Raw genomic sequence first — 16350 nt, forward strand, 5'->3', positions numbered from 1 at the left:
ATATATCATTGTATTTTGTTGAATTCTTCCAATATCCTTTATATTACCTTTATCCCATGCTCTAGCAACATCTTGGAACTCCTGTGGCAACATCAGTCAAAAATACAGGTATGTTTGATTACAGGATTTTGAATATTCTCAAACTACAACTTCAAGAAGCTAAAATCAACGTATTTCAATGTATTTGCAATTATATCACAACACATAGAATCGATTTTGACTCTACTGTAGTGATATAACTTCTTTAAGATGTAGAACAACACTTATATTCACACTCTGGATGCTGCTATACACACATTTTCCTCCTTACTCAAGAAAGAGCATTTATACCGCAAGAACAAAAATAAGCATGGTGTAAACTGCTTTAGACTGTTAGGAAAAGAAGACCAGAAGCACAACTCTAGAAGAGAGCATTACAGGTGAGTTAATTTTCCTGTAATAAGTTACAGATATGTAAAGAATAGAAGATAACTGCTTTACATATAGAGCTCATTTCCATTAGCCCTTGCCAAAACTATGCTGACTCCATGCAAAGCTCATGCAGGACCTTCACATCCTCCTCCCCTAGGCATCCAATATCATCCAGAGTTTCCTCTGTCATTTCCTCTCTGTCAAACTGGAGAAGAAAGCTGACTGTATTAAAAACTTGGAGAACGAAATCATATGAAAAATTATACAAATGTACAATTCAGAGATCAACATTTAACTCCCCTTTCACAGACACAGCAGACCATCAGATTTTTGTACTTCCAGGAAATTCAAGCACATAGCTTTCAACAGTGTGAAATCTGCTGCAGGAAAATCGGGTATGAAAACATCAAGACTAGAGCCCTTGAGAAGTCTGTATGAAATTAAGCTAAACTTCAAAAGAATTTTTTAAAGAGCAATAATCTTTTCTGATGGAGCAGCTAATTCTAGAAATTATTCCCCACACAAAGGAGAAAAAAATCATCAGGAATGGTCAGCACAGATTCAAGGGAAAGATATTCTGGAGCAAGCTGATACACTTCTACTAGAAAAGACTGGCCTGAAAGATGAGAGGAAAGCAGTCCACCTAAAATTCAGTAAGGCCTTTGGCATCGTCTCCTATAGAATAAGCACAGGAAAGCTGCTGATGCATGGGCAGGATGGGCAGATAAGTGATAGGTGGTTATGAGTGCTGCAAAATCATGTTGGACACCAGTAACTAGTGGAGTACCCCAGGGGTCAATACTGGGTCTGATCCTGTCTAACACTGTTATGGTTTAACCCAGCAGGCAGCTAAATATCACACAGTTTTAGCAGTCCTGGATGACAACAACCTGAACATGAACCAGTAACGTGTCTTTGCTGCTAAGAAGGTATCCTGGCATACTGGGCTGCATTAGGAACAGTAAGTCAAGCAGATCAAGGAAGGTTATCTTTTCTCAGCACTAGTGAGACCACATCCAAAGTACTGAAGAAAGTTCTGGGTCCCCCGGTATAAGAAAGATATGGACTTAACTGGACAGAGTGCAAACAAGAGTCATGAAGATGATTAAGGAATTGGAGCATCCCACCTATTAGGAAAGACTGAGAGCCAGGACTGATTAGCCTAGACAAGAAAAGGCTCAGGAGACCTTATCAATGTCTATAAATAGCCAAAGAAAGGGTACAAAAAAGGCAAGAAATGGGCTATTTCTAGTTGACACCAGTAACAGAATAAGGCAACAAAACAAAACACAGGAGACTGAACATAAAGAAGCATGCTTTTCTTGTGCAGGTGATGGAGCACTAGCACAGGTTGCCTGAAGGCTGTGGAGTCTTCTCCTTGGAGATCTCCAAAAGCTGCCTGGATGTGATCCTGGGCACTCTGCTCTGGGTGTTCCTGGTGGAGCAGAAGTTAGGCCAGGTGACCTCCAGAAGGCCTTCCAAGCTCAGCCAACCCATGATTCACTGAAGAGATGATAAGGAGCCTAGGTACCAGAACTACACAACAGAACAAGTACATTTCAGCTTAATGTTCCTTGCAAACTGTAGAAGATTACCACACTGAGATGAAATGCTGGATTAATGTGTGGCTGCTGGAGGGTGAGGGGAAAGAATTTTGAATCTACTTTTTGATCCTTTTTCTGTAAAAGAAATTCTTTCTAACACACAAAAGCAGATACATACTAGCATGAAAAATGAGTAATATTACTTCATGCAAAGAGTTGACATGACATATTACATGAAGATAACAAATAAATACCTACTTATTCCTCACTCTCAGTGTTCCCTGAACATGTGGATTGCCTCCATGATCTTACTCTGTGATGAAGAGGATGGGAAGAAGGTTTTCTGTCAGGTATTTTGTAATATGCTGTAACTATCCAAAGACAGAAAAGAAATCCGTCTGTAACAGTTTAGACATTTGGAAAAAGCACAATACTTATCCACCCACACACAAAAATAGCTGTAGCAGACTACACTGGCTTGAGGCAGACTTCCCAGGGGAAATAGTCCCTTACCCTAGTTTGAAGATGTCACAATCAAATGTTTTGAGTACAATGAGGCTCTGATCAGTTTAATCTAACAACATAAAGTTCATGTCAGCCATTTCTAGAACACTGTCAGGATCTAACCTCTCCCACATCTAATGAAAGATGTATGTTAATGTCATTTTTGCCAATGAAAAATAAATTAAAAAAAAAGAAAAAAAAAAGTTCTGCAAAAACATTTTTTGTGCAGAATGCCAAAAAAGTGTTTCTGGTTATGATTCCATTTATTTCCACATGTCTGCCTTGCCTGCTACATCAGTGTGAGAACAAACATCAAAGACGAAGATCTTGGAAAATCTTCAATAGCGTCTTATGACACAAGTCTGATATTTAAATTACTTCGTGGACAATGCTGACATCAGTGGCAACTATTATACCTTAAGTCATCTTATAATTGTAGTTTGGTTTGGATTTATTTTTGCTTGTCACTGCAATGTCACAGAAGTTCACCAGATCACAGAATATCCCACATTAGAGGGAACCCATACGGATCATCAAGTCCAGCTCCTGGCTCCACACAGGACCATCCCAAATTCAAACCCTGTGTCTGAGAGCATTGTCCAGGTTTGACTGGGCAGCACAGCCCTTTGGTTTGTCAGGCTCTTAGCTTTGTATCATCAGCAAGCTTGCTGAAGGTGGACTCTATCCACGTCACTGATGAAGACGCTGAGTAAGACTTGACCCATCACCAACATCTGAGGAGCGCCACTAGCTACCGGCCTCCAACTAGACTGTGTGCTGCTGATCACAGCCCCCTGAGCTCTGCCAGTCAGCCAGTTCTCAGTCCATGTCTCTGTTTGCTCACCTAGCCCACATCTCCCAAGCTTACCTACAAAGACATTACAGGAGACAGTGTCAAAAGCTTTGACAGTCAAGGCAGAAAACATCCACTGTTCTCTCCTCATCTACCCATAAGGTGATGACATAACAGAAGGCTACCAGATTGGTCAAGCATCATTTTCCATTGGTGAATCCACGCTGACTACTTCTGACAACCTTCTTCTCTTCCACTTGCTTGGAGATGACTTCCCAAATATGTTCCATCCCTTTCCTAGGGACAGAGATGCGACCTTACAAGGACAATACAGAGCAGCCTGGTAATCATTTATGCCAGTTTCCTCAGGACGCATAGGTGCATCCCATCAGGGCCCATGGATTTGTTTTCATCAAGTTCACCTAGATGATCTCTGACCAGATCCTCCTCAATTAAGGAGGACCTATTTTCTCCAGATTCTCTCTCTTATCTCCAAGGTTTGGGATTCGTGAGGGGCAGTCTCAGCAGTAAAGACTTACAAAGTTATTTATATTAAATATATATTAAATATTAACATTAAATAATAAATATTAAATTAAAAATTAGTAATTTGATCCCCTCTCATGATAAGGTTGCCTGCTTAGTGGGTGAAGGGAGAGCAGTGGATGTCATTTCTCAGATTTTAGTGAGGTGTTTGGGAGTCCCTAACAGCATCCTAACACCAGCCAAGACTGCAAACTGCATTTGGGGGGACATGTGGAGGTCAAAAGATATGATTCACTTGCTATTTAGTGCTGATGCAGCCTTGCCTTGAGTATTTTGTGCAGATCTGGGCTCCACAGTAGAACAAGGATGTTAAGGTGCTTGAATGTGTTTAAAAGAGGGTGCCACAGCTGGAGACAGGGCTGGAACCATGTCCTATGAAGACTGAGGACATTCAGACTGCCTAACCTGAAGATGAGGCCAAGAAATGACCTCAGTGCTCTCTGCAGCTCCCCGAGGAAAGGAAGCAGAGGGAGGTGCCAGGCTCTGCTACTCAGAACCAAAGGCAGGTCAGGAATGGCACAGAGCTGAACCACAGGAGGGTCAGACTGGGCATTAGGAATGACTTCTATACCATGAGGGTCAGATACTGGAACAGGTTTCCTAGGGAGGTGGTTGATGTCCTGTACCTGTCAGTGTTCATGAAACATGGACAACACCCTCAATAATATGCTTTAACTTTTGTTTTAGCCATGAAGTTTTCAGGAAGTTGGAATCAATGATCTTTAATCTTTCTAGGTTCCTTCCAGCCAAACCCTTTTATTATATTCTATTTCATTACATTATAATTAATAACACAAATTAAAATGAGTATGGGGTGCTGAAAAAAAACCTACTGTTCTGAGAAGCAGATAGAACCTCTTCAAAATCTTTCTTTAACACCAGTCAATACCCACCAGCGTGTAATCATTCTGGACATGAAAATACAGAACTAACTTAGAACTTCTCAATTCAGCCCTACCTTACATATGAACCCCCTTGCTAAATCAAATAAGAATGACTCACTGAAGAAAGTTCAACCTCAAACTTGCACTAATTCCAGGAAAACTTTCTTTTGGGGCTTATTTAAGAATTAGCCAAAACCTCAGATAACTGAAGTTTATGTCCTCAAACGAAATTTCAGTTCCTGGAATTATTATTAATAGATGATTTTGCCTTTCAGTGGCAAGAACAAGCATAAGACTGAATATCTTCTGAGTCCCCGTTTCCAAGATTTAATGCTAATCACTGCAGAATGAAAGGTGTAACACTAGGTATTAAAGAACAGTGATGAAAAGGGAAGAAATTAATTGTAAAGCCTTGACTCCTTCCCAAAGAAAGAATACTCAATGAGCAGAACAGGAAACCCTACAATCTCTTCTAGATATGTAAAACTGAGGTCTGGCTGGAGGATGTGGGTGGAAAAGTACTTGAAAAAATTTGCAGACAAACTACATGCTCCCTATTGAAGATTCTTGCTTGATTCCAGGCACTCCAACAGTAGCAGCCATTAGCAACTTTATCATTTCCAGATGACAGGAAAAAAGCATCTGTTTACTAGTAAATGATTCCCTAACCTCAGTTATTCACAGCTTCATCACCTCAGTGAAACTACAAGAACATAACATTTCTCAGGCACAAAATTTCAGTGTTCAAATCTGTACTAATCTAAAACACCGCAGCACAACTTTTCGGCAGCAATGGTGACTGAGACTGTGACAGCAAGCCAAACTTCTCTTCCCTCACTCTTTTGAATTAAATTTCCATTGGGGTTCAAGGATTTGGGATTGCATTTTCAAAACACTCTGTGACCCTGGTCAGATTATCTGAAAGACCGCAAGAACTCTAACATGAAGACTTCTATCAATACGCTTTTTAAATGCTACATAACAACGACAGAGATTGTATAGGATGCAAAGACTTTTTGAGGGCAGATCCAAGACTGTAAAATGAATCTGTCCTGAAGCTAAGGGGGAAACTCAAAGTTCACCATCTTCTAACCCAGGTGTATGGCATGTCTCTCATCTTTTATTTTAAATATAAAATTAATTTGAAAATACACACAGAAGCCTCCCAACAAAACCCCAGCAAAGCAAGTCATTCCATTGCATGTATTTCTTTATGGATAGAACAAAAGGACAAAAACTTTAGTTAATGAATTAACCGATAGTGGCTGACCCTTCATCATACGGAACAGAATTTCCAAGTACTTCAGCTTTGCCTCCTTCAAAACTGTTCACTCTTCAGAGCAAAGCAACCTCCATAATCTGCATGTTAATAGCTACTGTTGATCCTAATATGTATTTTTATACCTTATGTTATGGCAGTAGTCATACAGAATCACTTTATGCAAGATTTTCAAGCTGTTACCAACTGTGTTGTCTATCTTTCTTGTTCTATTTAAGGCAGTATAAAAGTCAAGCAAACCAGCAAGAAGCAGCTGCTTCAATATAAACATTTTCTGGTCACTATTTGGCAAGCCGCCCCTGCATTTACTCAGCCAAGTTACAACTTTTATCTCCAACAGGAAATGCATTGAAGTGTTTTTGGGAAAAGAAATCAGAAAGGAAGTTAATACAGCTCAAACTGAACTGTGCTAACAGGTATTGTGCTACCCATAAAGTTTCTACTAAGGGTTAATGCTTCTAGAAAGAAAGGTTAGTGCTCTGAAGACAGAGCTAAAATCTACATTGAAAACAAATGAACAACTGGAGCTGAATTTAGTGACAGATGCTACAGAGAAGTGCCAGAAGAACAGTTTTCTTCCATGCTATATTGGAATTTGAATAGCCAATTTGAAGCTTGTTTGCTGCATCTAAGCAGTCAGGAAGATTTCAATGAGGATGGTGATTGCACATTGCATACTAACATAGCAGAATATTTTACCAGTGTCTCTAAAGCTGTCAAATACATGGAGATGCAGTTAAAGTCCTCCCTATGAGAAAGAGGAATGGTGGTCAGATGCATCACAAGAACCTTGCAAAGAAATACATACTCTAGTCAAAAGATTTCTTTTTGGATATCAGAAGTCAAAAACACACTTATGGACTGATTTTTAATACCTGCTGTCAACAATAAATTTTCTGAACCAATCTCAAATTTAAGCACTTGATTTTCTTAAGTCCTTATGTTAAACTTAATTTATCTGCACATGCTTCGTGAAGAACAGAAAAAAGGAAATAACAATACAGATATAACCATCAGAAAACACAGTTACTAATCTGAAAGATCATTTCATGAAATTCAGATATTTTTACACTACTAGACTTTCAAAAAGGATTGCTTCTAGTTTAGATGTAGGTATATCATACTCCTTCTAACAATATTTAAAAAAAGGAAGAGTGCCAATATAGAAATCTTGCTCTGAACAAATCAGAAGCAGTGTCAAAAATATATAAGTGAACTCATCTTTACATAGGAGTATGTTCCTCTATACCAAACTTTCAGTTAAAAAATATATATCAAAAATTAGAAGCAGTCTTCCTTATTTTAACAACAAACCTGCAATTACCTTGTTGAACCTGCACAACTGCATACTGCAAGTAATGCTCAAACATCCAAAACTTAAAGAACGAGACACAGAAAAAAAAAAGAAACCCAAGTCTGTTCTGCTTTCATTTAGTCTTAAAACATATTCCAATATCTCACTTCACTCTGAATGTCTGAATTCAAACCCCAAAGCATTAGTATTTATAACTGACCCTAGAAAGCATGAAGATTTTCTTATGCACTTTATTGTAGAATGTAAGCTTAGAAAGTTTAGAAAGAAAAATCCTACTACTCTCCTAAAGAAAGCAGAAATATCAAAGAAAACAGTAGTTTCTTTGATGTAAATTCCTGCTTTATATTAAAGAATAAACTATGTTCAAAAATCCAGACACCTCACTTTTACAGTATGCAGCCCAGCAATATTTTTAAAAGAAGTAATGTAGCCAAACCAATTTAAAAAAAAAGAAGTTAACTGACACAGTGAGGTTTGGTTATTCTTCAAGAACAGCAGGCTTCAAACAAAAAGGCTGTGTCTCTGAGAAGAACAAAGATGTAATATGTCATTATAAATAATTATTTCTAAGCTTGTATGACTTCATTGAGTCTAAATAAAATGCAGACTTCTAAAATAACTTTCATTTAAGCTGTATATTTGGAAAGAAACTAAGACTGTTTTGTGTAGCATGATTTTATTAAGGATGCTTTTGATAAGCTTGGACATTAGGGATATTTGAGTAAGTATTGCTGCTCTTCAGAACTAAGCCTTCTGACTCTTTAACAATTGCAGATTAGTTCCTTCGAAGAACTCTTATCTGCGGCTATTAAATGCAGTCTCTGATAAATTCTGGTGCTTTGTTTTTGCTTTTGAGAAAAAATATTATCCTGTTGACTTCCATGAAAATGCAAACTATCTCTAATAAAACAGATCCTCACAAAACTTTCAAATAAACTTGAAAAAAACGTGGAAAAAAACCTTCTTAGTAGAAGATAAAAGATGAACCCCTCAGGTTACCTTAAAGAGATCAAGACAAGGAAAGCCCCTTCCAATTTTCATTTCATGCCAGACTATGAAATTTAATTCTTTACTTCAAGGGAGACTATTAACCATGATTTATAGAAGACTCTGGATTTCTTAAAAAATAATATTAATACTAAAAAGCCTTTGTACTTTCAACAACCATAAACTAGCACCTGTATCTTATGCTCCTTTTTTCCTTCTGTTAGTTGTATCTTTTGGAATACTATGGAGGAAGTTAGGGGATAATTCAGAATACTGGTTTGCTATTAACACTTTATATGACATTTAGATTAATTTTGTTTTCATATCAAACAACAATTTCTTTGACATTCCACAGCATTTTGAATAAATAAATAATTCTTGAAATGTAACTTCTGCTTTTGAATGACTCGTCGTGCAAATAAAATATCCATTCAGGAAGAATGATCACTTCAAAACTTCTTACAATGCTTGTAACACATATTATGCTTTGCCTGTATTACATTAAGTGCTTTAAATCTTCGGTAAAGAAAATAACAAACTAAGTATTCTGAGATAACAGGAAGAAAAGGGCAACAAACTTATTGAGAAACACCTTTACTGGGATATTTCAAAGAATTGTATGTAAACCACCAAATAATAGTATGAGTCTCAGCACATAACAAAACTCACCATTTTCTGAGCCTTTCTCAAAATTGCAGTACATATTTGTTAAATAACCATTCAACAATGAAAAATAGAGCAAGACTTTTCATTCTTTCATTTTTTTCCTCCAGAAACTCTAGTCCACCAGCTTAGTGACGGGTAAGTAGATTTAATAAAAGACATGCCTTCCCTTGCTTAGAAACAGATAGTTACAGAAAGTTTTCCTTCCCTATGGGCATTTCCTGGTTCTTTTAAAATTTTGCATTATTTTTTCATTTCAGGATTCAATTTGAACAGAAGGGACAGCTTTCTCACATATTCCACAAATGTTCCGGGCTGTTTTTCCACATGACATTCCCAACAGAAAACATTCTTTCATAAAACTAAAAATAATATAGTTACAGCTTTCAGCGACTGTGCATTTAGAAACACTCACAGTCATGTTCAGCTACTGGGGTATCGCCCCTGCCCCTCAAGAACAAATGTGCTTTCCTGCAAGCCAGAAGTCTATGTACAGTCCATCATGAAAGGAATGAATTATTCCTAGTTTCTGCTGAGCTGGTTACCCCAGAATACAAAATGCCTCCAGTTGTCATAGTGGCTTCTCTTTCCTACAGAGCAGGACACTGGATTATTTTGTACTGATCTGTTCATCCCCAAGGTCAGTCTTACTCATTTCTGCAGTCCCAAAGCAACAGACCAACACAAAGAGCAAGACTCTGAGAGCACATCCCAATTGTTTCTTGAATAAAGTCTTTCACAGTTTGGCAAATAATCCCAAAGTGAATTTACAGCCAGCAAAGTCAGCCCAGTCTCATAAGCAACAAAGGTTAGGAAAACAGGAGTCAACACCAAATATTGTAAGTTTGCCAGTGACAGCTGTTACAAAAAGTCAGAAGTGACTTAAGTATAGTTCAGCCTACCTTCAAGACAAACAACTGACTTCAAAACATCTCTTTCATCAATTTTTATTTCTTTTTTAATGACCCAAAAGAAGTCTTCAAGGCTACTACATCTTTGCAAGATCAGGGCCTTGAGAATTACTTGTAACTGCAACAGCACTTACTGAGAAGTAATGGGATTTAATTAATACCATGGTACTTGCCTGCACTAAAACTCAACAGCATTATTTTATAATACACATATTAGACATCTTCTTACTTGTTAGAGGCTGAAGCATGTTCCAGCATTCACTGTTTTATTACCCTTAACCTGCCAAAATTCTTGAGGTTCTTCTAAATTATTCTATCTCCTTTTAAGATACTTCTGCAATGGATTTCAGACTTTTGTCTCCAGCTTCTGTCAAATACACAACATTACACCATCATGAGTTTAAAGCCACAGACGCTACTTAACATCATTTTCCAAAAAAGCAAAACAAAATTGGAAGTAAACTATCCTACTGTCCTGTTATCATCAATGGGAAACTTGTGCTTTCTGAAGTTGGATCAAGTTTCCAGGGAAAAAACACGGCGAAAGCTGACAGAAACAAAACTGTAAATGAGTTTACAGAAAGAAAAAAGTATTTCCTGAGCTAAGTCTGGAGCGCCTCCTGCTGTTCAACTTACAAAACAGCAAAAATGGTAAACTACAGGAGAGAAAAGGGGCAGATACTGTTACAATCTGACTGTATGTGGCTAATTAGAATATGAAGAAGAAAAAATAAATCAGTAAAAGATCACATTAGGGTCACATTTTCCAGTGTTTGCTCACATTTTTGTGTAAACATGGTTGCATAGACCAAAACAGGTAAGAGAGTATCTCTTCCAACAGACACAGGCACTGTTCCCATCCAGTATTTCCTTCATCGTTTAGAGATGCTCGTGTGACATGCTAGAACACTGCCATGTTACTTATGCTCTGAAACCCTTTATATCCTTGCTTTATACTTATGATTGCAAAGATAACTTGCACTTACATACCCAACAAAAATCAGGAACTATAGTTCTGTACATCAGCTGGAGCCACAAAATTACCATAGCCCGAAAGAAGCACTCAAAAGCATGCATTTGGATTCTTTTGAACAGAAATATTTTTCTGAGAAAAGCAGAAGAAATTCATAGTGACACAGAAATCTATCACACAAAGTACTAATGAGTGCCAAAACATAATAGAGAGGAAAATGAAAACTGCACAGAGCTACTGCAGACATATCTGTGTCACTTCTGTAAAAGGCATAAAGCTGAAAGTAAGTTTCTCCCCCTTCCCCCCAAAAAAACAAAACAAAAAAAACCATCACAACAATGCAGTGAAGGGAGGATTTTTTTCTCTTTCCTCTTGTGAAAGCAGCACAGCTTTAAATTATCTTTCCAACACAGTAAAAGGTCAGCACTACCGATCTAATGAACACAACATGCAGCACTCCTGCCCTTCAGTTGCCATCTCTTTTCTTGTACACAATTAAAGACTGTGTGGTGGACCTATTGGATTTATTCCTTTGTCTTTGCAAAAGAGAATAACCACAAAGAGTAAAATCTAACCAAGAATTTTCTGTTTGAGGTCCGTAAAAAGGGATGATAAATACAAGTTCAGTAAAGAAGTAAACTAAACTACTGCTTGAAGAGGAGTTAAGATTGTATTCTGTGATCAAAATTTATTTTGAAACATTACTGCAGTTCAGCTAAGAGCTAAAAGCAAAATAAAAAACTATTTTATCCTCTTGTATCTCCAAAGAGGACCAATACTTTCCTGTGAAACAACAGAAGAGCCAAAAATTTATAGGCATTCCAACAGTAACTAAGCAGTGTTGCAAACAACTGCCTCTTCACACATTCTTTATATTTTCAGATTGAAGTACAACTTCAAAGAAGGAAACCCTGTTTACACTGAGGACTTCCATTATACTTACCGCAGAGAATGAAACAAAGCCACTCATTTACATTACAATCACGAGCATAATGAGCTTACCTCTCAGCACGAAGGACGCCACTGTAGTAAGGATGATCCCACGGCATCAATTTCTGAAAGAGAATTCTAGCTTACAATTACAATAATTAACAAGTGAACCCAAAGTAAACGTTTTCTTTTCCTTCGCATATTTTTGCACTTTCTGCAAGTCACGGAATTTTAAATCACAGTGGGAAATCAGCACTAAATTCATCATAAATAGCATCAGAATCCAGAATTTGAGAAGTTATTTTAACAATTTGATCATACTTCTTACTCAAGTATCCAGCAGGATTAGACTCCAAGAAAAAAAGAATACTCAATTAATTAAAAGAAAGAACTATCACTTTGTATAAGCCAACTCCATCTCAGGCTCAACACTTGGTTTTAATACTAATAGCAGCTAGGAAGACAAAAAGTACTTTACAGCAGAAGGTGGAAAGCATCTCTTTGTAATTACAGTACACATCACACATGAAAATTTACTTGATTTTTCATACAGAACATGGTTAGCTTATTCTGTATCAAAAAGAAGTGTAAATTTAACTCACTGAATTCTGAGGGTTAAGCTTCATTTTCACCTTTGTCATCATTTCAAAATCTTTTTGAGTTCTGAAAAATAATTGTATGATGAAAAACTTCATGAATGATTTTTCAGCAATGGAATGCAGCATACAAGAATACTTTGTTCTACCACCAGGGATTGGTAGTACTCTATAAACCATCAGTGCCATGTACTACAATAAAAGAACTTCTCTTTCTGCTTTTCTCATTCAAGTACTTTCAATCAAATCTTTCTTACACTCTTTTTTTGGTTATGTGACTGTGCACATCCCAAACATTCTCATTCTGACAACACACCCCATTAATACACAGTGACGAAAGTGTTCTGTGTTGTGTGCAACTAGGGGGAGGATAACATAACAAAGGGAAATGATCATAGATGTAAAACACATATATGGAGTTGTGCCTATGGAAAACGTCATAAGAGGTGCCCTTCAATACTTAAACATTGTCTTCTTGTTTGCTGTTTCCTGCACTTCTTGTCACATTACTTGTATTCAGTCTTGGCTGTTTTCTGATCATAGCCACAGAATACATTTTAATAGTTCACCTCAAAACTCTGAGGAAGTTGTGATTTTTATTTCATCAAAGCATAAAGAGCAATGAATGATTTTCTGTTACATGAGTCCTGCTGCTTTTGAAGTGAAAGTCTGCTTACAAAAATATCTTAGTGAAAAAGACATACCTTTCAGACAACTGGTCAGAAAGCTTCTCTAGAAACTGTGCTACTGTCTCTAGAAGTGTCAGCAGAAAAAAGAAGAAAGAAAAAAAAAGAAAAAAAAGAAAAAAAAGAAAAAAAAGAAAAAAAAGAAAAAAAGGAAAAAATGTGGGTCAGTCCCTTAAAAGGTGTTACATTTAAATCAGAGCATCCCAAAGAAAAAAAGCGCCCTTAGAACATAAGCAGAACATAAAAATAACATGTCTGTTTTTAGAATAACAAATCATATTACTGACCACTGCACCATCATTTTAAGGGAATTCAGTACCATATTTATATTATTGCATTCTAGGACAATGGCAACTTCATAATCCAAGGACTGAACACTGATTGTGAACAAAAAACACTGGGCCCTACTTGCATTATTGCCATTTACAAGGGAATATGATTATTTCATACAGCAAAATGCAAACAAAATAAGAAACTTCACTACAAGAAATGTGTAAACTTAGCGAAACAAACTAGCAGGTTTTAACCTTACACTTAACACAATTTGTTTGCTTTCTCAGCTCATTGTTGAGATGTGCCTTATACCTGGATTTTTGGCCATTGTTCCCTGAAGAGCCCTGTGAGCAAACGTGTCATATCCAACCAACTGTGCCAGACTGTTTCGACTAGCAAGCAATTCTTCTAGACAGCTCAGTTGCTCAGCATTCGGGTAAAGAAAAATCTTGTAAGCAGCTTCTCGCACCTAATAAGGAAAAAAAAAGTCCCATTATTACAATCTAACTTCTAAGGAAACAAGCAATGCAATTGAAAATCTGGTACTCATTGATACTGTTAGGAAAAGCCTAAAGTATTTTAGTAATAGTAACTATGACTCTCCATCAGTTACTACTCTCTTATTCATTAAAGACGAAATGCAATGAGACAACATACGAGTTCAAGAGTTCTCCAGAGCATCCTGTCCTCTGCTGTCAATTGCCTCTCATTGCCTCTCTCTTTATGCCAAGATCTGTTTCTCAGACCACTGTGTGAGCTGTCTTAGCTCACAAAAAGCTCTGAAAATAAACCCAAAGAAAACCACATTGTCCTTTGCATGTTATTCGAACTGGCTCTTGGAAGGATCTGATGAGAACCAGAGACAGGGTCAGGGGAAAGAAAGAGAAGGAAAAGTCTTATTTCTTTCAAGGTACCAATCTACTAGTCTGCCCATCTGCTCACAGTCAATCAGTTTTCCTCCTATTTCTGATTTATTTTTATTTCACCTCAAAAAGATCACCTCAAGCCTCAGCAACCTTGGTAAAGTGCTTTTTCTATTTCACAAACTAATTTAAGAAAACCTCTACTTTGAACATTTTGTACAAAGAGAAGATGCAGCCAGACCCTTTTTGGTGCAGAGCATGAGACATAACAGACACAAGCTGGCAAATGAATATTTCCCATTTAATACAGTGAAAAAAAAGAAGTGGTCAAACACTAGTGGTACAGGTTACTAAGCGAGACAGTACAATCTCCATACTAATCTCCATACTTTGAAAGCATTCAAAACTCAGTTGGATATTGGCCATGAGCAACCTGACCTACTTGATTCTGTTCTGAACAAGACTAGCTCCAGAGGTCTCTTCCAACCTCAATTTTATGATTTCTGAAGAGCCTTTCTAAATACCTGACTCAGAGAATTGCATTCTTTACTTGAACCTTAAGGAGCAATGCTGCAGATTACACAGTTATCAGGACAAGTTTATAAATGACATGCAGTGAGTATTAATCCTTTATTTACAACCTCTCAGTGCCATAATTTTAATTCTGTTTTCATTCATTACAGAGAATAAACAATTCAGCTTGGGCTCTACTACAGCCAGCTTTTCCCATTTTCAGGATGAACAAGATTTCAGTCTTTAGTTATACATGAGACGATTTGAGAGTTGTATTATGTTCCTAGTTTGACATCCAAAAGACTAGATAACCACTGTCACATTTCAAAGAATCTAAAGCCATTACCTGTTTATAAACAAACACTTCCTAAATGAATTCTTTTGAGAAAAGTATCATGAAGAGTAACTATAAAATAGGATCATTCAGGATAATTCAGGTTGGAGGGGACCTAACAAGGTCTCCAGTCCAACTTTGTGCCTAAAGCAGTATCAGCTATAAGGTTACACAAATCTTTATCTATTTGAGTCTTGAAAATCCCCAGAGACAGCACAGTCTCTCTGGGCAGCTGGATTTATTCGTCAGGTATCCTCACAATGAAGAAGTTTCTCCAGTTGGAATTTCTAATTTCCAATTATGCCCCCAAGTAACCCTGGTGTGACACTGTCCATGTTGGAGGGAGCAGCGAGGGGTGTTCCAAGCTGGATGTAGTAATCTAGATGTGGTCTAAAGTGTGCTGAATAAAACACTATAAACTTTTCCTTCAGTCTCTGGTTTTGCCCATTCATACAGTCTGTTTACTCTGCCTGAGACACTGCTGGTTCACGCTCAGCTTGTTGCCTATCCACCCCTCATCCACACTAGTCATTGGGGTTCTACTCTGGTCTTCACAATCTTTCAAGGATATCAAGCCAGTTCTCCCCAAACCCTTAGATGCAGCCTGTCTGATCACAAGGGCTTCTGCAGGCTGAATTCTCTCAAGTCATTCCAAACTGGATCTTCATCTATAGCTGGCTGTTCTCTCTAAACTCTTTCACTAAGTACAGTGTACTGGAAGACCTTTTTGGTGAACACTGAGGCAAAGAAAGCAATTATCATCTCAGTCTTATCTGTGTCCACTGTAACTAAGTTACCCATTTAAAAGAATCATAGAATCATACAGATTTGGAAGGGACCTTTAAAGGACATCTAGTCCAACCCTCCTGCAATGAATAAAGACTACAGCTAGATCAGGTTGCTCAGTGCCTGTTCCAGCCTGGCCTTGAATGTCTCCAGAGACAGGGTTTTCAACACATCTCTGGGCAATCTGTTCCACTGTCTCAACACTTTCATTGTAAAGACCTTTTCCTTACATCCAACCTAACTTCTTTAAGTTTTTCACTTATCGAACTTCTCTTTTCCTTTTTCAGCCTGCTACTATCAATGCATGAGTAGATGCTCCCCCGCTGCTGCTGATGTTCCTTACAAGTCTGAACTCGAGCTTTGTTCTTCATAATCTCATACTTAGACATACAGGCACAGTTTCTAAATTTTCCCCTTTTACCTGTTTGCATTCTGCTTCTTTTCCTCAATACATACAGGATCTTCACCTCCATTATTTCATGGCTACAAAAGCCAAGGTTGCCACTGATTACTATGCTCTAAAACAGTTATTTCTTATTAGTCATAACATCATAACCCT

General features: G+C 37.5%; 1 protein-coding gene across 2 annotated transcripts in view; it reads right to left on the bottom strand.

The window, feature by feature from the left end:
• Nucleotides 1-16350, bottom strand: part of MIPEP (mitochondrial intermediate peptidase) — a 66235-nt gene that overhangs the window by 42141 nt on the left and 7744 nt on the right. For both annotated transcript variants that reach the window (XM_065730122.1, XM_065730121.1), the window contains exons 7-10: nucleotides 13608-13764; nucleotides 13041-13089; nucleotides 12343-12403; nucleotides 11813-11865 (exon numbers count right to left, since the gene is read on the bottom strand). In XM_065730122.1, the coding sequence (XP_065586194.1) occupies nucleotides 11813-11865; nucleotides 12343-12403; nucleotides 13041-13089; nucleotides 13608-13764 (320 nt within the window). The remainder of the gene's footprint in view (nucleotides 1-11812; nucleotides 11866-12342; nucleotides 12404-13040; nucleotides 13090-13607; nucleotides 13765-16350) is intronic.

The sequence above is a fragment of the Cyrtonyx montezumae genome, unplaced genomic scaffold (assembly GCF_038088225.1).
Source record: "Cyrtonyx montezumae isolate F1298 unplaced genomic scaffold, pur_monq_1.0 scaffold_12, whole genome shotgun sequence".
Taxonomy (NCBI): Eukaryota; Metazoa; Chordata; class Aves; order Galliformes; family Odontophoridae; genus Cyrtonyx; species Cyrtonyx montezumae.